General features: G+C 42.2%; 1 protein-coding gene across 1 annotated transcript in view; it reads right to left on the minus strand.

Annotated features, from left to right (window-relative positions):
• Positions 1-6,085: 6,085 nt before the first annotated feature.
• NWD2 (NACHT and WD repeat domain containing 2) overlaps positions 6,086-26,873 on the minus strand; it is a 175,982-nt gene continuing 155,194 nt past the window's right edge. Inside the window, exons 4-7 of the mRNA XM_083158528.1 lie at positions 20,560-20,763; positions 14,657-14,801; positions 11,173-11,762; positions 6,086-10,020 (exon numbers count right to left, since the gene is read on the minus strand). Of these exons, the coding sequence (XP_083014654.1) occupies positions 6,088-10,020; positions 11,173-11,762; positions 14,657-14,801; positions 20,560-20,763 (4,872 nt within the window). The 3' untranslated portion in view covers positions 6,086-6,087. The remainder of the gene's footprint in view (positions 10,021-11,172; positions 11,763-14,656; positions 14,802-20,559; positions 20,764-26,873) is intronic.

The following is a 26,873-nucleotide window of genomic DNA, read 5'->3' on the forward strand; positions in this document are numbered from 1 at the left end:
TAAAAACGTCTTATCTGACAGCCTTCAATGCTGTCAGTAAGCATTGCTTTCATAACGACAGCATTGAATAGAGAGTACCCCTCCTACATTTGGGGGAACCCACCAAATATATTCCAAACTGAAAAAAAAAAATGAAATTAAACCAAATTTCATTTTGTAATGAAGATTAATCTACGCGACCTGTGTTTTCTGTATTTCTTTCAATATTGGAAAGACACAATGATTTTTCAATATAATTTGCTTTATTTTTTTTACAAACAATGCATACACAAGACTGTATATTGTTTGAAGACCGCAATAGAGTTTAAATTGAATAACTCTGTAACAAAAGGTAACTAAGTTAAACATTTATGAAAATATAAATCTCTCCTTGGGCAAACGCACCCAACATTACAAAGTTTACATAAAAACATTCATCTATCCATTGCAAACAAGATAGGAAAAGTCATTCAAGTCACTGAATATACTATGTTGGCTTGACACAGAGCACACACGTATCACTTTGTATGTTAGCTGGGCATTCTCAGTCTAGTGACCTATTCAAGCAGATATTTAATGCCCAATAAGATTATTGTACGGAAGTCCTTCAGGAAGCTGGCAAAGGACATGCTGTATCAGGATACATTATTAAAATAAGGTTAAATTACTTCCAAACATCTAATCACATACTGGATCAAAACTAGATGTAGAAAAGTTTATAGCAGTTATTAGCTGTACATAATTCATGTAACACATAAAAGATACGTAAGAAACTCACTATATAGTCAAAATATCGTAGAACCTTTGGATACATCGTTTGATATGATATACTATATTTGACAGTATGTAGGCATTATGTCAATCCCAGAGTATTCCATTGGTCACTTGTTCTGTGCATGACACAGAAAATAACATAACATTTTAAGGCATATGTCATTATCAAACCTTTACCTGTCCAGAAAGGTACTACTTTAGGTGTTTATGTTTGATAGTTTAAGATATGAAACTGATCTTGTGTTTCGGTGCGGTTTGGAAATGCCCTTTCTGTCTGATCCTGCAATCAATACATCGATCTTGGAAATGAATACTAGGGGGAAAATTGAATAGGATGAAAAATTCAGAAAGTGAGAGATTTGGTAAGAAACCATTTTTTTTAAAGCGGCAATCATTTACACTTCAAAGTAAAACTAGTTTTGCAGTGTAAATGATTGCCGCTTTAAAAAAAAAAAAAACCTGGAGATTTCTTACCAAATCTCTCACTTTCTGAATCTCTCATCCTACTAAACTTCGCCCTAGACCTCGTGGCTGGCGAGAAATGTCCATCTGTAGATATTTAGCTCATTGGGTATAACTTGGTTCGCTAAAGACCGAAATCAGAAAGAGGTTTCTGAGCAATATTGTGGACAATATCGGCTAGTGTGTACCCTCCCTGACCGTATCGACCCCCTCCCTTGTCCAGCTTGTTCGGATGAGGAAGGTCCTCATTAAAGACGGTAGAACAGCTGTCACCCCCTCCCCCCGCCGTCGCTCACCTTGGAGCCGAAATTGGCAAGTGTGTCACTGCATTGTGAAAGATTTATGGGATACATTTACTAAAGCTTCTAAAAATGAAAAAAAAAAAAAAAAAAATAAGTCAGTCTGTCTATCATTTATCTATTAAATCATGGGTCTTCAAACTGCGGCCCTCCAGATGTTGTGAAACTACAAATCCCAGCATGCCTTGCCACAGTTTTGCTATAAGGGAGTGTTAAAACTGTGGCAAGGCATGCTGGGATTTGTAGTTTCACAACATCTGGAGGGCCACAGTATGAAGACCCATGTATTAAATCCTAGAACATTACATAATCTGATTGGTTGCTGTCTTTCATTTTTAGAAGCTTTACTAAATTTATCCCCATTAATAAAAAGAGGGATACATTTCCGAAACAACTGTTTTTCAAACCTCTGCATTTAAAATGGAAAAATCTAAACACAGGGCCAGAAATTTGTGTGTGCAGTGGTGCGCTGCGCAAAGCACATAGCCAGAGGGGGTGGGCACCACTGCACACCTTTGACCCCTGCATCAGAGGTCACAGTGGCTTCGGGAACCAATTGCTAACAAAATATACCCCAAAGTCTAACCAACATGTCTTATGTTTGTGATAAGGGTAGTGTAATTAATATGGAATAAAATGAATTTTCAAGCCTTCCCTATGATATTATGAGGTTATAAATGATTAACAACAAAACAAGCTGTAATTGGATTAGATGTAATGATTTTGTAACTTTTTAAAATAACATTTCCCTGCAGTCAACTTTAACTTGCCTACTCAATACACACTCTTCTCAATGAAGGGCGAGATGTATTAAATCTTGGATAGTGAGAAAGTAATTTTCAAACACAGGGCCAGATTCTCTAAGCTTCAAAAGTGATAAAATGGAGAGTGATAAACAGCCAGCCAATCAGCTCCTACCTGCCATGTCACAGACTGTGTTTGAAAAATGTCAGGCAGGAGCTGATTGGCTGGCTGTTTATCATTACATTTTATCACTTTTGAAGCTTAGTGCATCTGGCCCACTGTCTGTAAAATGACAGAAGCTGATTGGTTAGTACTTTGGGGCAGATTTATTAAGCATGTTGATGTGATAAAGTGGTCGGTGATAGCGTACCAGCCAATCAGCTCTTAACTGTCATTTTCAAACCCAGTCGGTAACATGGCAGTGAGGAACTGATTGTCCGATAATAAAGTACCAGCCACTTCACCAGGCTTAATAAATCTGTCCCTTTGGGTCTTATGTACCACTAAGCCTTGGAGAGAGATAAAGTGGACGGCGATAAAGCACCTATCAATCAGCTGTCATGTTACAAGCTGTGTTTGAAAAGATGACAGGTATGAGCTGGTTGACTGGTACTTTATCTCCATCCACTTTATCTGTCTCTTAGGACCAGATGTATCAAGCTTCAAAAATAGATTCAATGGAGAGTGATAAACAACCAATCAGCTCCTACCTGTTATTTTTCAAACCCAGCCTGTAACATGGCAGGTAGGAGCTGGTTGGCTGGTTGTTTATCACTCTCCATTGTATCACTTTTCGAAGCTTGATACATCTGACCCCTAGTACTTAGACCCTATCTCTCTCCAAACATTTGTAACTCTCCCCTATAGTCAGTCACTGGAAGGGGAAATGGCACAATATAGGCATACAATCTTTTGCTATGAATTGTAAAGAGAGAGTGAGAACAATCGTTTATGTATGTGTTTTTATTTAATATTTACATGGTAGCCCCTTAATTTAGTAACTATTTACAAAGTTAAAGCCCCGTACACACTATGTGAAAGCCGTCCAGTGTGTACGGGTCAGCAATGAGCACTACTGCGTGCTCCTGCATCAACACTGCCGGACGCAGTTTATCCGCTGGTATTGCCAACTGATGAGCAACAGAGTGGTCGGCTTTCCATAGCGTCCTGCTATGGAAAACCGTCCACCCCTGGGGAAAATGGCTGGGCAGGGGGAAGAATGCTCAGTGTGTATGCACTGAGCATTTTTCAGCCCAGCTATTTACCCCATCATCGTGCACCATACACACTGGGCGTAATCACCCAGTGTGCATGGACCTTAGGTCTATGCACTTTTACCAAGTATCCATCTTTAAATGTTTGTACCATCTCCTATTTTCTTTGTATCAATTTTATGGTAAACTAATACAATTAATTCTTCTTTTGTGTAATATTTAACAGCCGATTTTATGCAATTCATCCAAAAGGACTACATGGAACACTGGCTGAAAATCTCCGCTGTATGGTCAGTGTTTATTTGCACACCTCATTATTACATGTTATTAGGAAAGCATTAAAAAAAATGAAAAAAGTATTTACAAAAATAGTTTTCAATTTAAACATAGTAGGCTCAGTCAAGTCATGAAAGCTAGCATGCAACACGGTCACACCGCATACTGTAGGGGTGCGCGGGAGTCTGCTACTATTATTACTTTATACTCCTTATTTGTAAACATTTATATTTTAATGGGTAGTATGAATTAGGTGTTTTTGGCTGTATTTTGCTCTGTCTACTTGATTTGTTTCTTCAGTAAGAGCAAAATAGTTTGATAACAGCTTGATTTAACCCTTCGAGTGCCAACATCTCTATGAGAGACGTTCGAAATATCTGCTGAAAATGCCAGCGTCGCTCACATTTGTTATATAAATGTAAATAAAAAAATGTTGCGTAAAAAAAATAATTGGCATTTCCTAGATACGCCGGTAAACATTACAGGTCATTATGATGAATAAAAAGGTTTGCTTGGCCATTTTTACATCTATTTTGACATACCGTATTCACTTGGCATTCAAAGGGTTAATGTATGAAGGATAACTTTAAACACGTATTGCCTTTTTTCCCCAAGTGGTAATGTATTTTAACCGGGAGTACATCCATTGGTGGTACTTGGCCTCAGAGTTGCCACATTTGATAGCTGTCTGGACTATACAGAAGGAGCGCACTGCCATAGATCAGTCACTTATCTTCTAACACTAGCAGTTACTGAAAACATTTAAAATGGTATTTACTAAAATATTGCTAATCAGATTAAAATATAGCCCTCCATTTATTTATTAGGGTACAATAATAATAATAATAATAATAATAATAATAATAATAATAATAATAATAATAATATTATTACAATATATATATAAATCAAGCTCTGTTTTCCAGCATGTTTTTACACAAAAGTTGTATGTACTGTACTATAAACTATACTGTACTGATGGTTTGTTACCACTGCTAGAGAAATTGCAGTTTTGTGTCAATTTCAATAATGTGGCATTACAACTATGGCGGCACAATAGCGGTGCGGGCCACAACCAGGGACACCAAAAGTACCGCCGGGTCCTGGTAAAAGCGGCATGTTCAATGGGTAGGCGTGGCCAATGGGGCCGTGGGCACGCCCCTTTAAAAATAAATCAGTTTAGCAGGCGGTGTGGGTTGTGTACGGGCGGCCGACCAGGGAGAGAGAGGACAGGCTGAGAGAGGACAGGCTGCTGCTGCCTCTCCGCCGCTCAGCACATGGCAGAGATCAGCGTGTGCTGAGCTGGGGAGAGAGGCTGTGCTGCAGCAGCTTGTCCTCTGTACTCCCCACTGCTGGCTCCTTGCAACTTGGAAGGGGGGAACGGGACCCGCGACCCTCTGGCAGACATGTGCATGGGTAAAAAGTATCCATGCCCCCCTCTTAACGCCACCCACAACAACCATGGTGTCACCAGCCGAGGGTTGACACCAAGTGCCGACTCCTGCACAGTGACAGGAGATGGGTGCTAAACTGTGCAGTACCTGGCCTTTGTCACAACGTAGGAGCCAGCACTGCACACAGACTGACCCCAGGGAGCAGCCGGAATCTCCATGACCCCCGGAGTGACAAAAACGGGGATCATTGCTGTGAGGCCACGCCCCCTACCCACATGGAAACACCCATTTTTGCAGTCATGCTTTGGTGAATGAACTGTATGTCCAGATTCACCGGGTATCACCTAAGTTGGAATGCCACTGCATCATAATATATGTTATAGTACAGCTGACAAGGGAGAGTATTAATCATAAAAATATTTTTGTTTTAAATGTTAAATGTATCCATACCCATCTAGATCCACCACGATGGAATGGTTAAATGTAGATCTATTTTCCTGTTCTTTTTCTTCCACTCTACATTTAGATTAATATTTTGAATTTAGGTTTAGGGGCAGATGTATTAAGCCTGGCGAAGAGATAAACTGGAGATAAAGTAGAAGGAGATAACGTACCAGCCAATCAGCTGTGTTTGAAATGACAGTTAGAAGCTGATTGGCTGGTGCGTTATCTCCTTCCACTTTTTCTCCACTTTATCTCCAGTTTATCTCTTTACCAGGCTTAATACATCTGCCCCAATGTCTTATACAGTTATACAGCATGTGCTAGATAACAGAGCTCTTTTATATATATTTGCCAGAATGTTTTCAACAGTTTTCCTCTTACTCACAATAACAGGGGTCAGTAAAAGATTTTGTATCCAACAAGGAACACTGTTTTAATATAACAATGATGTGTAAACATTTTTTTAAACTATCTTTTCTTTGGGGGAGGAGGGGGGGGGTCTCAGTTGTTGGCGGAGAAGCTCTGCCCCCTGCAGTCAATGGCAGAACACATTTTCTCGTAACAAAAGTTCTGCTTTTTGGTTGGTGTGGTCTCTGTTCCCTCACCAGAATCGGAAACCGTGATGGGGCTATCTCTTGCGAACACTTCAGTGGATTCCCTCCACAAACAGTCAGGTGCCATTTTATAAATGTAATTATTGCACTTGGGCCTGAAAATATGTGTCTTGTTATTGAAAAGATGGCGGCTGTTGGAAGTGGCGATTTTTATTTTCAGTGTAGCGTCAACTCGGTCCACTACGGTGTAAGTGCCAATGCTCCCATCATCAAATCCTACTACAATATTGAGGTGCCTTTGTGAGAGTGCAAGAAAACTGGGAGTCTTATATAATGAACAAGCACCAATAGTTTTCCCATCTGCAAGTCTCATGACAATTAAACTTGAGACAGAATTGTCTTCATCGTCTTCTCCATTGCGGAAGCAGATGTAGACTAGATAACGTCCATCGCAAGACAAGTTCTGCTTCCAAATAACGCCTAATGCGTGCACCACTCGTAGCTTTCCGCTGTGCAGATCTAGAACATTAAACTTTTCATCTCCATGAGTTATAATCCCAAGCTTCCCATTGGGAGAGATTTCAAAATCATGAAGGTTTCTCAAAAAGTTACATGGGAGTTGGACCCTCCTACAAATAGATTCATCAGCAAGGCTCCAAATACTCACAGTTTCAGTGGATGTCATGAAAACAACAAACTCTGGACAATCTGGAATGAGTCTGAAGTTGACAATTGTTGAACCGTCTTCGCAACAGAACTTTTTTGTTATGCTACCTGTCCATAGACTTACAGCTAAAAGTTTGTTCTTGGTCATGCCGATGACAAATGTATTTGCAGTAGTTATAAGTGCATTCTTTAAGGCAGCTAAGATGTTACATACTTTATGGCCTGTTGCGAGCCTCCACACTCTGGATGCATTTTGCTCGCACAAAGACACTATAAATTGATCATTATGTGTAATCAACAGCTCAGATATTCTTTGACCACTAATCCGAAGGAGATTTTCACCCGTGACAGTATGCCAAACATACTGGTTGCATTTGTCATCTGAGGTGACCATCAGTTCTCCAGTGGTCGTCAGTACACTATATTCCACAATACCTTCATGCTTGAAAGCAGATTCAATAAAACCTGTGTTGAAGTTCCACTTTTGAACATATTCAGATCCATCAAGTGAGTAAAGGTAATCTCCTCTCCCAGACAGCAACACTGTTTGGACAGCTCTTCCTGTCTTGTCAATGTTGGACATAGCTGTTAAGATGTCAATGTCCCAAATAGAAAGCACACCACTGATGGATAGGGACAGAAGTAAGTTATGATGGCTGGATTTGACCAATTTGACAATGTTCCCTGAGATTTCTTGTAAACTTGCCATGCACTGACCAGTATCTCTTCTCCAAACAAAAATAGATGAGGTATTTTCCATGGAAGCGATTATACAGTCACAATTCCTGGAAAGAACAGCTGATATAAATCGTTCATTACGTTTTGCCCTAAACTTTTCAGAAACCTTCCACATACGTGTATCAAGAAGTTCAATGCTCAATGCTTTACAGATGAGAATTGCACTTTGGTCTTCGGACAGTTCAGTGCTGATGACTTCACTGTCACCTTTGGTACAATCAAACTCTTCAGTCAGCTGGGGATTCGTCATTTCCTCAATGTTCCACACAGACAGGCTCCCTTCATTGTCAATCATGACCACTTCTTGATTTGTATCAAGAACAAGAATATATTTCACGAAACCCCCAGAAAATTCAGACGTCATAGTTGATAACTTCTCCCCAGTGCCTAGGTGAAATATAGTGGTGGTATTGAGGTATTGGCCACAAAATGCATATAGTCCATCTGAAGAACATTGGATGCATGTTACTTCATACCAACAGTTGAAATTATAAAGTGGCCACCCATAAAGTAAATCGATCACATTGACATTTTTGCTTGCTTCCAACCATGCCAGTGCATGTGTGTGTGACAGTGTAAAACCATTAATTAGATTAGGCCCACCTACTACACCTTTGGAACCTTTAACCTCCACTTCTGATAAAAGGCAAGAGTTGAGGTTGTCATAGATCAATAGGGTATTCTTGGCTGTGGACACAACAAGATATTTTTCATCTACTGTAAGCTTCATCCCCATTATTACAAACTGGGTAGTTGTGATCTGTCTTAGAAGCTGTCTTGACTCCACATCCCATGTACTGATGGTGCCATTCTCAAGTGCAGCAATGATCACATTTGGGCTGTATGTAGGAAGGACCTCTGTGACATGTAAAGAGCTAGATGACAGAGAAAGTCTTTCAGGAGTGTAAGTCACGTCCATGGAAGAATGCAGCGGGACTATAGAACAGTATTTAGGTCCATCTTTGTCACATTCTATAAGGAGGTTTCGGAATTTAGGCAAAGAACTCACAACTGGAAGAAGTATTTGCTGAAGTTCAGCAGAAAGTGACCCTGGATTTTTCAGAATTTTGTTTTTTATGCTTTGAAGGGTACTTGCCAGGAACTTTAATTCTTTTTCTTGCGAATAATTATATGCTACTTCAATGTCACCTAGGGCCCTATCAAACTGTCCAATTTTAATCATTGTGTAGAGCCAACTGAAGTTCATTGTAATCCCAGACATCGTTTCATCTGTCATTCCACATCTTGTCAAATGGTGCAACAATTCTGTCATTTTCCTGTGATTAACAAAAAATATATCAGGTTGTAGAGGATTGCATTGAAATGCCCATGGCTGCTCCGGAGCTTGCCTGTCAAATTCTGTTTCATCGTTATAATGTTTTTCCACATCAGTGATGCCTCTGTGTTCATTCTGAATGCAGTTTTCAAAATATTGATGCTCATTGTAAAAAGGTTTTTTCCTTCCTCCTGACCACACTCCCAAGAAGTATTCTGCCATGTTAACATGCATTTCTTGTAAGTCATCGTCATTGTTGAGATACAATTTCTGAGCAATGAGTTGAAGATGTCTGTTAGACCAAACTAAAAGGGTAACATTCCTTACATGCCTCTCCACTAAATATCCAGCAAGATCCTCTTTAATTTGTGCGATAAGCGTATATGGTATCCTTAATGGATTCAGTGGTTTCCCATTTGCTAATAACTCATTCATGACGCTATTATCGAGTGCTAGGATGTCTTCCAGTTCCACCTCGCTTAGTCCAGTTTTAGCCATTGTAATGTAACCAAGTGCTCTCGAGACCAGCCGCGGCCCACACTTGTTTTCCAGAGCGAAAAACAACTGCTCTATGTTCTCGTGGACAGTCATGGAAAGAGTTGACTCATCGACATCTTTATGAGATCTCCAGTTTCTGACCTCTCTAAATGTTAGGTTCACGAACATTGGCAGAGTACACCTGGAAAATGCTTCATTGACATAAATTTGTTGACCCGATGTTATTTTCCTTTTAACTCTCAATAGTTGGTGTTTTAGTATTTGGCTGCACATTTTTCTGTCTCGTGGAATAAGTTCTATGTAATTATCCTCATTGTGTATAAGGCACCTTAATTTTTGGAGGATTCCATGCTTGTTTGGCAGTGTTGAAAGAATAATGCGAACTGTGCGTGGAAGATGAATAGGCAGCCACCATAGTTTTCTAGCATCATCATTATCTAAAAGTTGATCCAGGCTGTCTAATACAAGTACGAGGGGTTTATGAAAAGAAGACTCATTCAGCAAGTTTAAAAACAGTTCCTGCAGGTCCAGGATTTTCTTAGGCATGCTCTGTAGTAAACATTTGTAATTCACTGCCAGTTGCTCACATAGACTTTGCAGAAGGCTGTTTAATTCAGAGCTCATTTCAGTGGATCCTAGAAATCTTGCAATGACTACAGGGTCGGAATCTGGTCCCATTTCTTCCTGAAGCCACGAACATGCCTGTACAAAAATAAATTGAAAATACAGATTAATACATTGCATATTTTGTAGGATAGAATAATGATATCCCCAATTTTTAAAATTCCCAAGAGCAAGCTTTCTGTTCTTTCTCTCTGGACACCCTCCTCTATCCCATCTTCATTCTCTCCTACGCTGACCAAGCTTTCACACTTCACAACTCTACCCTCATCTCTACTCTTGACTCCTACTACTTAGAACGTGTTTTAGGAAATCACACATTCATTGACTACCTCCATTGCAGATTCTTGCAGCTCTGGCCAGTCGCATTCTACACAATCCTAATGTAAATATCTTATAAATGTCCTATACTCTAACCCAGTGGTTCTCAAAATCAGTCCTCAGGTTTTCCAAGAGGGCAACCAGCAGGAAAACTGTGTATCACCAACTGTCACATTTTAAAAATCCACAAGTGACCTGAGGACCGAGTTTAAGAACCTGAGCTCTTGCCCACAGGTTTAGTCAGAAAATCTTTTTTTTTTAATTCAGAGAACCCATTGTTGTTTTTACATATATGTTAATCGATCATGAGGATGCCATATCTGATATATCTTTACTTTTTAGAGATACTGTACTAGACACCAAAATTATGACATTCTGTTCTGTTAATATTAATGTATTCATGGACGTTGTTGGTATATACTGTAGGGGAACTGTTGAAAAAGAAGAATTACAGTAGGTTTGTCATGCGTTAGTGTGTTTGGCCAGGTGCTGCATTGGTGATGGTATTTGAGATGTTTGTAGAGATGTATCAGGAACGGTGAGAAGCTGAGACTCTAGAAACATTTATTCAGCAGACTGACACGTCTCTGATAATCAAATTGAGTAGTCTCTTTAAGTACTGTTTACTCAATCCTGCTAATGACGGGATGGGAGAACATCTGCTACATTGTGTACAGTGCACTCAAAATGGCAGATCCATCTGTATTACAAGACCTGGAAAACATGGACAAACAGCCAACACAAACCGGAACATAAAAATGGATGGTGGTGGTGGTGGGGCAGGGGTGGTTTAGAAAGCACATTTTTAATATATATATATATATATATTTTTTTTTTTCTTGTGTTATTTTGGTCAAGAACCACAGAAGCAGAAAAAAATGGTCAATGTAAAATAAGTAAGGATTAACTTACCTTTTTAGCTACTTCTGCCAACAGAAGCGTTTTCCCAGTGCAGGGTCCTCCATATACAATGAGAGGGTTAATGTGCCCCGATTTACAAGGCTGTACGTATTTGTTAACTAGGCTCAGTGCTTCACATCTGTATTCATAGAAGGTAGAATACGTTCTACATAGAGACAAGTGCTGCAAAATTTCATCATAGAGTGTATCAGTTTCTGTTTCAAAGTTCTGCTGCACCGTCGCCTGAATTATGTCAATCATATCTTCATAAAACTGCTTTCCGAGTCCTTCCACGTAATGGTTCTCCACCTCTTGAGAGTAGCCCAGCTTCATGTCGCAGTGTGTCACCGAGGTGTAAACACGCAGGTTGGATGATGCAACAATAGTTGGAATAAATTCATCCCTGAGTTTAATCAACTTCTCCATGGCCTCTTGGTCTCGAACGTTCTTGCCTTCCACTTTAATCACATCTGTGTACTTTGACATCTCCGGGATCTTCAAATGTTTTTCGATATTAGAGATTTTTCGAATATAGCAAACACACTTCTTCAGAAACGCTGCCGTCTGCTTTCCTAACGCAAAATCAAACTCATCTTCCAATGCTGAGAAGAACAATAGTTATATATTGTAAAACAACAATAAGTATAGTCATCTTAGGTGTGCAGTAGGTGTGCCAATGCAGCTAATTCAGATTTTTGGGGCAAAAAAAAAGGTAAACTCTAACGGTTATATAAACGTCGATTTTGGTCAACATTGGAAATTGCTTAGGAGGAGCTTTCCTTTTTGGATGAGGTATGTGCAGAATAGTACCTCATCCAATAAGTTCAGCAATTTTGAGGCAATTTCTTGTTTTTATCCTTTTAGAGTTTTTTTTTTGTTTTTAGGAAAGTCTTATGTCTTTTAGCAGATACTTTATTTATATACTTTTATTTTTGGAAATTTACCTTGTGTACTAAAATAAATGGTTATTTATTTTTACATAACTAGGTCTCTATTTAACAATATTATTCTGTCAAATAGCCTTATCACTACTGTCTAAATTCTAAGCGACTCACTACTGTTTCATGGAATTAAGATGACGTCCTAAACTTATATAACATCTATAGTAAATAGGGAGTGTCACCTCGAGACAGTATTCTTTCTCCTCTTTTACCAATGCATCTTGGCACTTGAAATCAACCCCCATTTTTTACATTTAACAATTATTATAAATATTCATCTGTTAGTAAATGTATGTTGTAGCTCATGAAACCCAACATCAGTTAAGATCGATTTTAAATCAATCAATTGACCAAAAGCGACTGAACGCGGATTATGACCCAGCTCATGTACTGTAGATATAAAAACACAGGTTGGTTAAATACAATTTCTTGTGATTAACACATGTTCAGACTTTCTCTTTATTCTCATTACTATTGACAACTACCAATCTACTGTGCTAATTTTTTTTTTTTTTTACAACTTTCTACAACTGATTTATTCTAAAAATATAAGTATGGTCCTTTATTATTTAATTTGAATTAATTTAATTTAAACCCTTAAAAAAAAAAAAAAAAAAAAAAGAAGAAAATGTACCTCAATATTTTAGACTTTTTAGAAGAAGTAAACCATGCATGAATATAAAATGGGACAAAATTTCCTTGCTACTGTAATAGGTCTATTAATTGAGTGACACTTATGGTGAAAGTAGATAACTTCCCTATGCTACGCATAGGTTACACTGACAAGGATATTTTATTAACTAGTGGGGATAAATTACTTATGGGTCTATTTCAGAAATAGTCAAAACTCTATTGCCACCTAAGAACAGATGCAAACAAATTTTCCTTAAGGGATAGTCTAGCAATTCTGGAACTGCAATTAGGCCAGTACTTCCCAAACATTTTTGGGTACTTGTGTAGTTTCACGGCGGCATGCTACGCTACATTGTCAGCGTAGGCCAAGCTATGTTGTCAGCGTAGGGTAACGGCAGCCCTGCGTAGTCAGCGTAGTGTCCCCGCGGCAGCCCTACGTAGTCAGCGTAGTGTCCCCGTCAGGCAGCGTAGTCACCGTACTGTCCCCATGAGCTGCAGCTCTGTCCCCGGCATCCCTGGCAAGCTTAGTGAGGACCTCTCACACAGCGCCGGCAACCACCAGATCCCCTGCGCGGGCGGACGCTGTCGGAGAGGCAATCATGTGGGCACCAGGGAGAGGTGCTCCATCTGCCTGGGAAGCACGGCAACCCTGCCCGTGTCCGCTTCAGGGAGACGGTCAGGGTTAGGGGTTAAGTCGTGCACAAAGGGGGGGGGGGGTGTGCGGGCACAAGTGCGTCTCATGCACAATAAAGGATGCACTTGTCAGTGCTCCTTGTTACATACTGGGAAATGCCTCCATTTCAAACCCCTACTATCCCAGTCAGCCCGAAGCGTGGCAAGCGCAGCAAGCCCGCGCTTCGGGGTCGTTTTCAGCGTCCCCTCACCACGCTTCAGGCTCGGTGGTTTGCTGCGCTCGCTTTACAAAGTCAACTCCACGCCGATGTGGATAGTGGGGGTATGAACAGGTTGGGGGGACATGTGCTGCGCTCCCCATGCTTCGGGCTGACATAGATAGTGGAGGTGTTTCAGGAACACATTCACACCTGTCATGTCATCCATCTGAAACAGTAATACTGACTGACTATGCTAACTGCGTAAGCTCCGGTTAGCCGTGAACGTACACACAGTTGCAGATACAAGCTGTCTACGCGACTACACTGGCTGCAGGAACACGACGCTCATGCTGACAGGGACACTGACTACGCTGACTACACTGACTACGCTGGCTGCGATGTTGACATGGACACTACGCTAACTACGTAAGTGCTGCCGTGAAACTACACAAGTACCATTTTTTGAATCACACCGCCCTAAAGTATCAGAATTTGTTTTCACAGCACCCCTAATATAAAAGATTTTTATTGAGAAATGTAGGTTTTTTTTAATTAAGTAAAGTGTGATTATATGTTACCCTTAAGGTGGCCATACACTGCTGCGATGTATCGCAGCAGTGTATGGCCATCCAACCCCCCTGAGCCACCCGGGACCTTTCACATGCAATGTATCAAATGCGACTCCGTTCCCTATGCTGGGAGGGGGCCCAGTCAAAGGTTGGACGGGCAGGAGGTCCGACCTCCGGCTAAGGTCCGATGCGCACGAGACTGCACGCACAGGACCCAAGGGGAATGTCAAACACATCCAATTTGCATCCCTCAGGATCCATCTGGATCGGGAGAAATCGTCCCAAATTGGACTAGTGTATGGGCATCTTGAGGTTCAGTTATGTGGTGAGGGACAGGACTCACTTCTGTTTGTTCACATAGTTTATGATTGGCAGCCACCACACTGGTTTTGCCTATCACAATGACCATAAATAATTTGCATTGGTCCTGGATCACCAACAGTATAAATGTACTTTGTAAAATAAATATTAGATCTACTAAAGAGTATAAAGAACTAAAGAAAATAAAAGGTATATTCACCAGATGATAAGTATCTCTTTGCTTGGCTGGCCTTCAGCTTCCCTTTCTCATCAAGCAGCTTAACTGCAGTGTTAAAGATGTTCTTGATCTCTTCTGCTACAGCACGCCACTTCCTCTCATTGGAAGAACTGGTGGGAGAATCCCCCTAAAAATACAGTTATCTATCAGTGATGCTGCTTTCAGACCGCAAAACTGGCTTTGACCAGGTATTTTAAAACTTTTCTAAAAACGGGTCTGCCAGCTAAAACCCCTTTCACACCGCATGTCTTTAAATGGTATTTCAGTGCAGTTTTTGTCCTTAAACGGTATTTCAATGCAGTTTTTGTTCCTTCACAACACTGAACCACTTTTAACCCATAGAAAACAGTGGATGAAAAAAAAAAACGGGTCTGAAACGGGTAGGACCCTGCTTTATTACCGTTTAGAAATACCAGTTAAATAGAACCAGTAAATTCACTCTGCACCTTTCAGATTGCACAAATTACCGTTTTAAAACAGTAAAAAAAACCGGCAAAATAACGGGTAAAAAGTGCGGTCTGAAAGGGGCATGAGAGGGCTTTCAGTTGCTGGGACAGAGTTGCAATAAGTATTAAGAAGTAGTGTACTATACATTCATTTACAAGTGTCTGCAATGTACAATAGAGCCACTACTATAATATTGGTACTTGTGAGTTATCCGGGCGTCCGATTTTTTGATTGTATGCCTTAAGTTAAGGCATACAATCAGATGCGATGCGATATCGCATCGCATCGCATGCGACCATCGGATGCGATGACCCGATTTTTCCATAGGAATCAATGTTAAAATGATTCCTATGGAAAAAGGGGTCCTTTTCATACCCCTACTATCCAAGTGGGCATGGAGTTGGATATAAACCTGTGGCGAGCGTAGCGAGCCACCGAGCCCGAAGCGTGGCGAGCGAAGCGAGCCCCGCGAGGGGACGGTATTCCGTGTCCCCTCGCGGGGCTCGCTACGCTCGCCACGCTTCGGGCTCGGTGGCTCGCTACGCTCGCCACAGGTTTATATCCAACTCCATGCCCACTTGGATAGTAGGGGTATGAAAAGGACCCTTTTTCCCATTGAATTCCATGTTAAAATGGACTCAGTCCATTTTAACATTGATTCCTATGGAAAAATCGGGTCATCGCATCGCATCGCATCGCATCCGATGGTCGCATGCGATGCGATGCGATGTCCCGATCCGACCCGATTTAAAAATCGGACGCCCGGATAACTCACAAGTACCATAATATTTAATATATATCCATATTAATGAGAATGCAGGGGCCTAACAATTTATGACCTCACTCATGCCTTCAGTAGGCTGAATTGTGGTTAACTTACAAAATGTCTGCCGTTGCGCATCTACAACTGTTTTCACTGTTGATTTGCTAATAGTTGCATCACTTGCTCATACCCTGTACTAGGTGCAAAAGTCCACGTGTCAAGATAGGTAAGTATGTGTGTGTAAGTGTGCATGTATGTTTAATAAACTTGTACGTTCACGGTGTGTGTTTTTAAAAAAATATTTGCATGTTTGCGGAACTACAAATACCAGCGGACCCTTAAATGCCCTGCATATTGGTGCTTGTGGTTCTCCATGTACCCGCATGCGGGAAAGGCTTGCTGTGACTTGTAGGTCCACAGACATCCACAATATTTATTTCATTCTTTTAACACTTAAATGCTATGAACGTGGCACCCACCACCCAGGGGTGCCAGGGATGGTCTTGGGGGGTCCTTTATTGTGAGGGTCCCCATTTCTACAGGGATATCGATCAGGGCTGACTAGTTGGGGGTGAATGCCATGGCCACAGGGACAAATATTAACATCTATTTTTGCTCAGACGAATAATAGTACATTTCTGTGTTGTTCTGGCGTCTAGGGAAAGTCCTGCTGAGTTTGGTTTTTTAATTTGTTCTTTTCTACCTTGATTTACATTCATAAATGAGCAAAATTGGATGATGTTTATGATAAGTAAATTTCCTATGTGGGATTCCCGGCCAAAAATGGAACATTCGTACCCATTCGATCTTAGTAAATGTCCCCCCTAAGATACTCTCCACGCACAGGAACTTGCCCACTTCTCCATCTGCACGGTATTTTTTATTTTTTTCCTGACCTTTTATTATACTGTATGTTCAGATTCACAACAACTAATTATAGTGTTTCAACATCACACAAACCAAACACCATCCATTGGGAACTCATTAGAATGCTGGTTATTTATTAAGCAGGCAACCCCCTGCAAAGTTATGTACGTAAGTATCAGTTAGGAATTAGTGCCATGGAATAAGAACAGGGAAATTATCTACATTCATAGAGTAAGGTAAACAGGAAAAAAAGACTCATTAACTTGACCCATAAATTCACTTAATGTTGCATTAAATGGTAGTCACACTTTTAAAGGGACACACAAGGCTTAATGGGACGGCACGATGTGTGTTTATTGGTGGATATCCCCGCCTGCCGATATTGTCATTGTTCCAGTACAATTGGCGGAGCTAATGCTTTTCTCTGTCGCACTAGAGCCCGTTGCGTTTGAATTAATAATCAGAGTGTAAATATTGAAATGTTATTATGAGGTTAAAAGGCAAAGTGAAGAAGAAGACGATTACAATCTCCCGGATCCAGCATTGCCATGTGTTTTGTTTAATCATACAGGATTTGTTTTATTGGCTCTGGAAGAAAGGTGACTGGCGGGGCTGGGTTGGCTGCTTTTTACTGATTAACAAACAGATTTACAAATAAAGAGCATTTACACTAACACATTAAACAACGACGCTAGTGTATGAATACTACTATATGGGGCTGATTCACAGGTGCATGCTAATAGCACTGCTGCTGTGGCTGTATGCAGCTCTATGGGAAGAAAAAGCTCCAGGAGTCGTCACGCCACGTTGTGATCTGTTGCTGCAGCCAAATAAGCAGCATTGTATAAACATTGCGAGCATTGGTCGCAACATCGGACATCTGATTATCCCTCAGGATACTGAGGCAAATGAAACGGGACGCAGTCACTGGCACGACCATAAAACAGGGCCAGCACACCCTCATTATGTACAATGTTCTCCCTCCCAAGCCTGTTTATAAGGTTGCGGTGTCCAGCGCACTGCAACCGGGGCAGCAGCACCATCGCAACACATAGGAGGGGTCCTTGTATGGGATATATCTGGGTAACCGCTTTTCTAGCCGGTAGATCACTATGGGCCTTATTTTGGTTCATTCTTTCTGACAAAATCCTTCTTAGATGGACAAAACCATGTGCACTGCAGGGGGGGGCAGATGTAACATGTGCAGAGAGAATTAGATTTGGGTGAGTAATTTTGTTTCTGTGCAGGGAAAATACTGACTGCTTTATTTTTACACTGCAATATAGATCTCACTTTGAAGTAAAACCCCACCCAAATCTAATTCTCTCTGCACATGTTACATCTGCCCCACCCGCAGTGCACATGGTTTTGTCCATCTAAGAAGGATTTTGTCAGAAAGAATGGACTAGAATAACCCCCTATAAGACCAAGGTGCAGTAGTGTGCATGTGCAGGTCTTTTTCTCAGTGATTTTCCTACTGCATATTCACAAATCGCCAGGAAAGTGGTTTCCAAATCATTTTCCCGGCGACATGTACAGTGCTCCCGGCATAGGACTGCGGAGGGGAAAGTATTGAAGAAATGTGGGCAGGATGAGTGGTGTGCCCCCCCCCCCCCCCCCGAATTACAGTGTTCTAACAAACTGTATTTACTATAAAACTATCAAATAAACTGAGCCAGTGGTCTGACTACAACTCTAAGGGACCTATTTTGCAAGGCCTTTGGCCCCATCAATACTGCAAACAGCCACTTCCACATTGTTTAAGTAAAGTGCCAATGTCAAATGCAGGACATATTGCAGATATATTCCTGAATTTGACAAATTAATCAATATTACCATATAATCAATCAATAAAAGAGTGCGCCCAAAAAGGCACATTTGTCTTTCTGTTCGCTTCTTGTGAACAAATCCCTTCTTATTCAGTCACAATACTGAATGTGTTGGGCGCACCACCAATCCAAGACTACAACAATTACTGAGAAGTAGTCTAACATATTGGTATAATAGATGTATCTTCTAGAAATGTTCTAATTGATGAATTAAGTCTGTGTGGATCTAAATACCTTCCCTACAAATTAATCACAGCCTACCACTGTATATGCAACATATGGGACGTTACAGTAGTGCATATTAACAATCTGAGAACTTATGAAGATGGCGTGGCCTCACGTACTTCTATGGAGCATCCCGGTCAGAGAGGGACCTTGCAACTCACCAGTAACTCTATTGTATCTGCCTCACACTGCAAATGTTTAGCAGCAAGGATATGCATGAGCAAAGCTGTCATCAAAGGGGGCCAGTTGGAACTTCAGACCTGGAGAGCAAGAAGGACTCCGGTGGCAGCAGTGTTGATCAGGATCAGCATGAATTGACAGCTGGCGGTATTTTTAATTTAGTGCTGTCAGGAATGATGGAATCGGAGTTTGTGGATTGGCAGCCAATCAGAAGCTGCCACTCAGTGAGTGTGCGTGTGTGGCTATGTGGCTATGTGTGTGTTGGTTTACCTATGGGTGTGGCTAATGGGCAGTGTGTGTGTGCCATTTGTGTGACTATGTGGGATAGCAGTTGACTCACTGATGGACACAATACCAATGGTCATAATCCTAAAACCCATTGACCGGCAGTCAAAATACCGACACGTACAAAATACCGACTCGGGTACTCTGCTACCTGGCAAAAGTTATTTATGTGGGAGAAAGGAGGGGGTGGGGCTACATCTGGTAGGCATGTGGCATCACAGGTGCGTCGGCCACCCGGGAACCTTCCTTGTAAGAGCTATAGCTAATGCTCCCCTGGGGAATATAATAGTGCAGAAGCATGTCGAGCGTACCAAGCCAAGTGAGGGGACGTGCTACACTTATACACGCATGAACGCATTTCTAATGTAAGTATTTTGACCATGTCGGTATTTGGACGGTCAGTCAATGCGTGTCAGTAGTATGACCATTGGGATATCATTCTGAACCCGCTATGTGGCAGCATGTATATGTGTGTGCCTATGGGGCAGTATGTATGTGTGTGCATGTGTGGCTAAGGGGCAGCATGTATGTGAGTGTGGCTATGGGGCATGTATGTGAGTGTGGCTATGGGGCATGTATGTGAGTGTGGCTTAGAGATGGCCATCATTGCATTTCTCATATATGGTTGCCATCGATGGCAAAAGTGCAACTGGCCTTCGATAGTGTATAAGTATGCAGTGGATGACCTTTGATGGTTTTACATATCGATGGTCATTCATTTGCTTTGAAAGATTGGCCTGTGGGCCAATAAAAATACTGGGGTGGAGCTTCATGGGTGTTGGGGGCGGAGCTATGCAGTCCCTTGATGAAAAAAGAAAAACAAAACTATTAATTTAAGCTTGACATTGATGCTGGGAAACAATCTGGTTTTCCTCCATCAATGTCAAAACTATTTGACATAGGCCATTAACCATCGATGATTTCTAATCATTGATGGTCAATGGCCATCCCTAGTGTGGCTATCCCGTGAGTGGTGTTGGCGGCGGCCCTGCCCGTCTCCGACCGAGCAATTTCTAATGCCAGCCTTGCTCATCAGCATTTCAGTGGCTGGGTATAAACCCAGAAGCAAAATGATAACATTAGCTAATTAATAAGCTAATTACTTAATTGCCTGACTTTTTATTGACCCCTTTGTTAAAATGTGCTACTGTCCACTCGGGTGACTGCCACCACAGTCTAAGCTCATGGCATATATTTAAATACCTGATCTTTCTGACAGAACTACAGTATGGTACATTTGTACCAATGTTTGCAGGTGACTACGTCCTAAGGTCACGGATAACACTCACAGGATTGTTGTGATTCTTCAGCATTTCCGATTTTGGTTTGAGGTAATATGCCGGAGGCACGGCATTCTCATCCCTGCAGTACCATTCTTCCAGTGTTCTCGTTTCCAGCTTGGCCTCAATTGCAGCATCCAAAATCATTTCAAATTCAGATGATTCAACTTCGCCAGGGATTCTGATGGTTCCATATTTTTCTCCTAACAGACCCTGCACAACAGAATTAACACAGTTTACATCTGACATGTCAAGATCCCTATGGAATTTGGTTAATTAGGCTTAGCAGTGCGGATTAAACAGTTCAGTGCCATAGTATAAAATGCGAAGCAGTGTGACTAAAGCTTACAGAGGATAAATCCACAGAACAACCTCTGTATTTGTTTTAATGTTGTGAAGTGAGACACAGAGAACATTCAGCTACTGGGGGCTGTTGTATCTCAGGGACTGCTCAGAAATAGATGAGTAGGTGCAGCTGCATGTTTCCCTGGACTTGTATAATTGTGACTTGTAAATCCCAGCGTAGCCCAAGCATTAGAACACTCAGGTAAATTCATTTTTCTGCGCTGTTTGATGGTTTTGTTATTTTCTATTACATTAATGCATTCAATAATTAGGATGCATTTTGCCCAGTGTTTACTGGGCATGATTCTCATTGCAAATAAATTACACAACTGGACAAAACCATGAAGCACTGCAGGTGGGGCAGATGTAACATGTGCAGATGGAGTTAGATTTGGGTGGGGTGCGTTCAAATTGAAATCTAAATGACAGTGTAAAAACACAGCTGACTAACATTTGCGGGCTACATGCAAAAGCAGCCAGTGTTTACCCTGCACAGAAAAAAATATAACCCACCACTCTGCACATGTTACATCAGCCCACCTGCAGTGCAGCATGGTTTTGCCCAGTTGTGTGCTTTTATCTTTACTTGCAGCCCTGAATCAGGCCCATGGATTGGTACAGGAGTAGTGATTTATTTATGATATGTAAACTAATAACTGTATATTAGTAACAATATGCTGATTGCGGAGCATTTTGCACAAGTCCGCACTGCGCTTTCGCTGTAGCTGGCGCAAGTGCATGCAGATAATGATGACCAGATCGGATGCATACACGCCTCTATGTGGGTGGAGCCTAAGTCAGCATGGATCACAAAGGTAAGAATTTGCAGTGGACTACAAGCAGAAAGCCACCACCCAGACAGAAAGAGGAAACGCTCCTTGCTAAAATGTGAGACAATTGCAAATGGATCACTAATAAGAATGCACTTGGAAATCCATACGCGATTTCCGAACATCAAAGAGTTTTTTCCGCAAGCAGCTTTGCCGTAGAGGAGTAGAATTAACCACGACCCGTGCCTGCCCAGTACTGTGGGCCTGACTTACACATTGGAATTGCACATTGCAGGGATCTGGCTGCGGAATTCCCTACAAATAAAATGCAAATGCAGACAGTAACTACATGAAGAGCAGCATTGTGATCTATAATGCCTAAAGGCCCCACACACACACAGCGATATTCAGCCACTTTCTGAGCGGTTTCAATAAATTGCTCAGAGAATGGGTGTATATCGCCATGTGTGTAGACCACGCAGCGACTGAAAAGCGCGTCCCTGCGGGCCTGTATCTGCCCGCGATTCAGAACCGCTGGGTCGGATAATTTTAGTGCAGTTGCTCAGAAAGTCCTGCACATCTCCTGCATGTGTGGCGCAGGTGGATGTGCAGGGCCTTCTGAGATATTAGTAGCCGCTGAAGATGGAGCCGCCGGGGATGGCTACCTGAAGTCACCGGAGATCTGTCCCCCTTGAAGCCGCCGGAGAGATGTCCCCGTGAAGCCGCCGGAGAGAGGTCCCCGTGTAGCCGCCGGAGAGAGGTCCCACTGAAGCCGCCGGAGAGAGGTCCCGCTAAAGCCACCAGAGAGAGGTCCCATAAAGCCACCAGAGAGAGGTCCCATAAAGCCGCCAGAGAGAGGTCCCGCTAAAGCTGCCAGAGAGAGGTCCCCTACTGCTTTTGTCCCCTGTATTTTGGAAACCAGGACTGGTCCAAGAGCCCGGTGCTGGTTTCCAAAATATGGGGGACCCCTACTCCTTTTGTTTCCCATATTTTGAAAAGCACGACCGGTCAAAGAAAATATTCCCCTAAAGTCATCTAAACACTTTCTGTGAGAGATTTGAAATCTCTCATGCTGAATCTGCTATTGTGAATCTTTGGCACAAATCTCACCGTGTACTTTAGTCCTAATCACTACATTTTAATCATATGTTTGGTTCAGGCATGTACAGCAGTAATGGCAGTGGCGTAAGTTCGTCCCAGTTGCCCGGAGGCAAGCCGAATATTGCCCCCCCCCACACACACACACGCAACGTTAATCAAAATATATATAGTCTGTTATGAAAAATACATTATATACTGTATATACTGTATCAAAGAAGCGATTTTGATGGCTTTCAATTAATGGATTTAAACTGGCAGTGGTGGAGAGGTGCCCCCTTGAGAGCAGGAGCCCGGCGGCAGATGACTCCATTGCCTCCCAGAGTTACCCCTCTGAGTAATGGAACATGTAATAAACAAGTGAAACAGAATGTATGGCTTGTGTTTAAAAAAAGCGCATGCAACTAATTAGAAAATGCACCAAGGGAATTGACTACGGTGGATTTTTGAAGGAAAAAAAAGGTTGAAAATGTAAAGTTGTCTTCAGTTGCAGAAGATGCATGCAGGAGGCAGCTACCTCTGAGATCCAGGTGCTACATCTGTGGACTAAGCACAGGTTAGTCTTCAGATGCAGGTGCTGCCAGAGCTTACACAGACTGGCCGCAGGCTCAGGAAAGCCAGGTCCATTAAGTCTGCATCTGATGACACATACTGTGTGCCTGGCATGCGCAGGCTCTGGTTGCTGATTGTTGCCCACGCTCTGCCCCCCCAAATACTGCAGCATGTCAATCATGCTGAGGGTAAGGGGGTGCTGCTAGAGATGACGCAACATCCATGCTGCACATGCGCAGACCACAAACCATCAGATTTGTGCGTAACACTTTGGGTTTGCATATAGATATAAATGGGGCCGTGAACTAGTAAGCAAGGGTGACCAGTGGCACAATAATATCAGCTGTCCAAGAGGGAGAGTGTTAGACTCCCAATAATATTAGAAACAAAGGAAAAAAAAAAAAGAGAGGACAACGCTTGGGTTGCACTGAATGTAATAAAACAATACGGCTGGATGATAAACGCCCTAAAATGTATCATTCCATTAGTAATATATAAACATCTAAAAAAACACATAGCAACAAACAAAATAGCAGCGTACTCCCCTAATTAAAATGAATGGTCTAAGAGAGTACCTGATTAAAAAAAAGGGGATGTAGAAGGCATTCAATGTTTTCATATAAACCAATGGACACACCTCAGAACATAACTCCCAACAGTCCCGATTACTGCGGGAATGTCCCGGTTTTTAGGGACAATCCCGCATCCCTCCCACGGCCGGCAGTGTCCCGCGGTGAGGGGGGGCTCAGTTGGCTGCTGAGCAGCAGTGAATAAACGCTGTGCACACGCACAGCATCTATTCCCGCAGCCAGGGGGCTGGGGGCATGGCTAGAGGCTCACAGAGCCTCTGGGTCATGCCCCCATAGAGTATAGCCCACGCCCCTTTAATTAGGCCACGTCTCCAAAATGTATGTCGCGCCTACCTGTGTCTCTCCTCCGTCTCCCTGTAAGTTGGGATGTATGCTCAGAATGTCTTGGATTTTGTAAACTCTCAGGCTGGGCAATAAACGGAGCCCATTCAGACCCACTCGTAGCGGGCCAAATTCATCCCCTTTCCTGATGTTTGGGGTTTGCGAGCAAATGGCTGCTCACCAGGCCATTCGCTCCATAGGGTGAATGAACATGCTGGGTGTTCCCCTGGGAATGCAAGCATGGTATCATATAAGCCGCCGCTTCGTATTCGGCGATCAGCGGGGGAAATCAAAAGTCACTTTAGACTGACTTTTATTACCAAGGGCGGGATCATTCGATGGTCGCCAGCATGCGAGGGGATGTGTTTGAGTGAGAGGATTCGGCGGGGGGAGGAGGGGCGGTCATTCGGCAGGGCTGCGGGAGGGAGCTTACATGTTCGCTAGGCTATGAGTATACACAGAATCAGTCCCAAAGTGAGTATCTGTATAAATGGGAGAGGGGGTGGGAAAAGGGGATCTGGGAGGGGATAGACCTGAGCACAAGTGACACTGAATGGTGTAGGGTATATCGTTGGGTCTTGTACTGAAATAAATTTACCACAGTAACTTTGCATCAATTAACCAATTAATTGGTAGATAGTGACGTGGCGGTGCTCCCCTGAGAGTAAGGGTAATGTATCAAAGGTGAAGAAGAAAAGTACTCTCTTCTGTTTGGGGGCACTCCTTTAAATGTCAAAAAAAGGTTTTTAATAAAATTTAACTTTTAATGGTTCCATAAAACTTATAATTCGACATACAGACAGACAACATCAAACATTAAGGATGGACAGTTGAATGATATTTAGATATTATAGAATAAATTTGTATTCAACTGTTGGTATACACACCAGGTTAATCTGATAGGAAACAAATAATGAATAATGATCAGACAATCGGGGCTATTGTTATATATCAGCCGGGTTTCGGATTCAAATTTTCTTGTTCCTATCACCTGTGGTAAGGAAGTGATAAGCGAAATATAGATATCAGATTATTTGGCCAGAGAGAAATTGTTCTCCTCTGGTGCAGTCCGGATATTATCCCTTATAGCCTAGGCAGTCTCAGATGAGTCTATTATTCAATCAATCAGTTATACCGAGCTGCTTAGTGTGACATAGTTCAGAGCCAATCTAGGTATTTAATGGCGTAGGTAATCGTTACAAGAGAGGGGGTATAAATGTGGAGATGTATATCAGAGATAAGTGACACTCACAGTCGTAAAGATTGCGGAAGCTGCTGCTGATTCTCTCAACCGTCCTGGTTCTCTGAGAGTCAGTGAGCGTTCGGCAATTTTTTAGCTGTATGTATAGAGTGTCAGAGATAGAAAAGTGGGGTGTCTGCTTTCTCCTTTTTGGTAGTGCAAGTACCCTGTTGTTATAATAACAGTGCAGGGTTAGGTGCCAATAAATACTTTCTGGAGATGAGAGTACCCCTAAGGAAAGGGATGTGCAAGAGGGATACAGTAAAAGTATGCGTCTTACTCTTGGGGGTAGGTGTGCTGCTTTCTGCTATGTGCTGTACGATTAGAGCATTGGTAGCAGATGAGCGGCACCTGCCTCCTATTTGCGTGAGTAGGTAGATGGGGAAATAGCAATAGGGTATAGATCCAGAGATCAGGAGCAAAGGGTAGTGAGAAAAACTGCTGTTTGCGGTGTACCAGCTGAAGTTAAATGCAGTGTTTCAAAATGATAAAGGGTAGCGGTTACCGCTGCTTACCTAGTGGCCTCTGCCCGGTCTATTGTCATTTAGGGTCCGGATCTGCAAAGAGCCGTCAGTGCGGCATGGAGTGGGGGTGAGCCGCAAGTGCGGCTTGGTCAGACGGCCGTTTCGCTGGGGGTGGAGCTTCCTCAGTGTCCGTCAAAGTGAGTATCCTCAGATAGTTCCAGTAAAATATCCAGCAATAATGGGGTTACAAAGTATGGTGGCTGATCCGTACCTGTAGGCTGCAGATTAGGCAAGAAGTCCTCGCTGGCGGACAACGGAAACTGGGATGAAATCTAGTCATCCTTAATAAAGTTAGTTCAATTTCCACATACTGTGGGTAATGTGAGAGATGGCTCAACGCGTTTCAACGTCTTTGTCAGGAGCTTCTGCTGCATAACCCGTTAATTCATTTCATAGTGTGGCAATAACAAATGATACTTTTATGGAAAATAGTGGAGAACAATAATGATAATAATAATAATAATAATAATAATTATCATCTTAAAATAGGCCTTTACATTTACAACTTTTGCTTTTTTTTTAGTCCTTTAGTACTTGTAGGTGGCAATGCTGCTCTTTATGTAGTTATTGTATGCTAACTGTGAGGAAGTGAAAGCACCTTAGTTTATCCGGTAGTGGGTGTTCCTTCGCACACGGCCAAGGTTTTCTCAATGCGCATGTGTATTTCTGCGCATGTGCATGCATCGGGTGCACGCACCCAACCTTACGGCCAGTGGGGTGACAGGCAGGGGTACTCACCCAGCGTTTCATAGGCGGTCCCATGGTGATCGCCCGGTGACGTGGGCGGCCAGCTGACATCACTGGATGTCAGCTGCCCGCCCATTTCCGTGAGAACATAAAAGCATATAAAACAGGGTTGCCGACTTTTTTTTTTTCGGGAGAA

The sequence above is a fragment of the Crinia signifera genome, chromosome 1 (genome assembly GCF_055691185.1).
Source record: "Crinia signifera chromosome 1, ASM5569118v1, whole genome shotgun sequence".
Classification (NCBI taxonomy): Eukaryota; Metazoa; Chordata; class Amphibia; order Anura; family Myobatrachidae; genus Crinia; species Crinia signifera.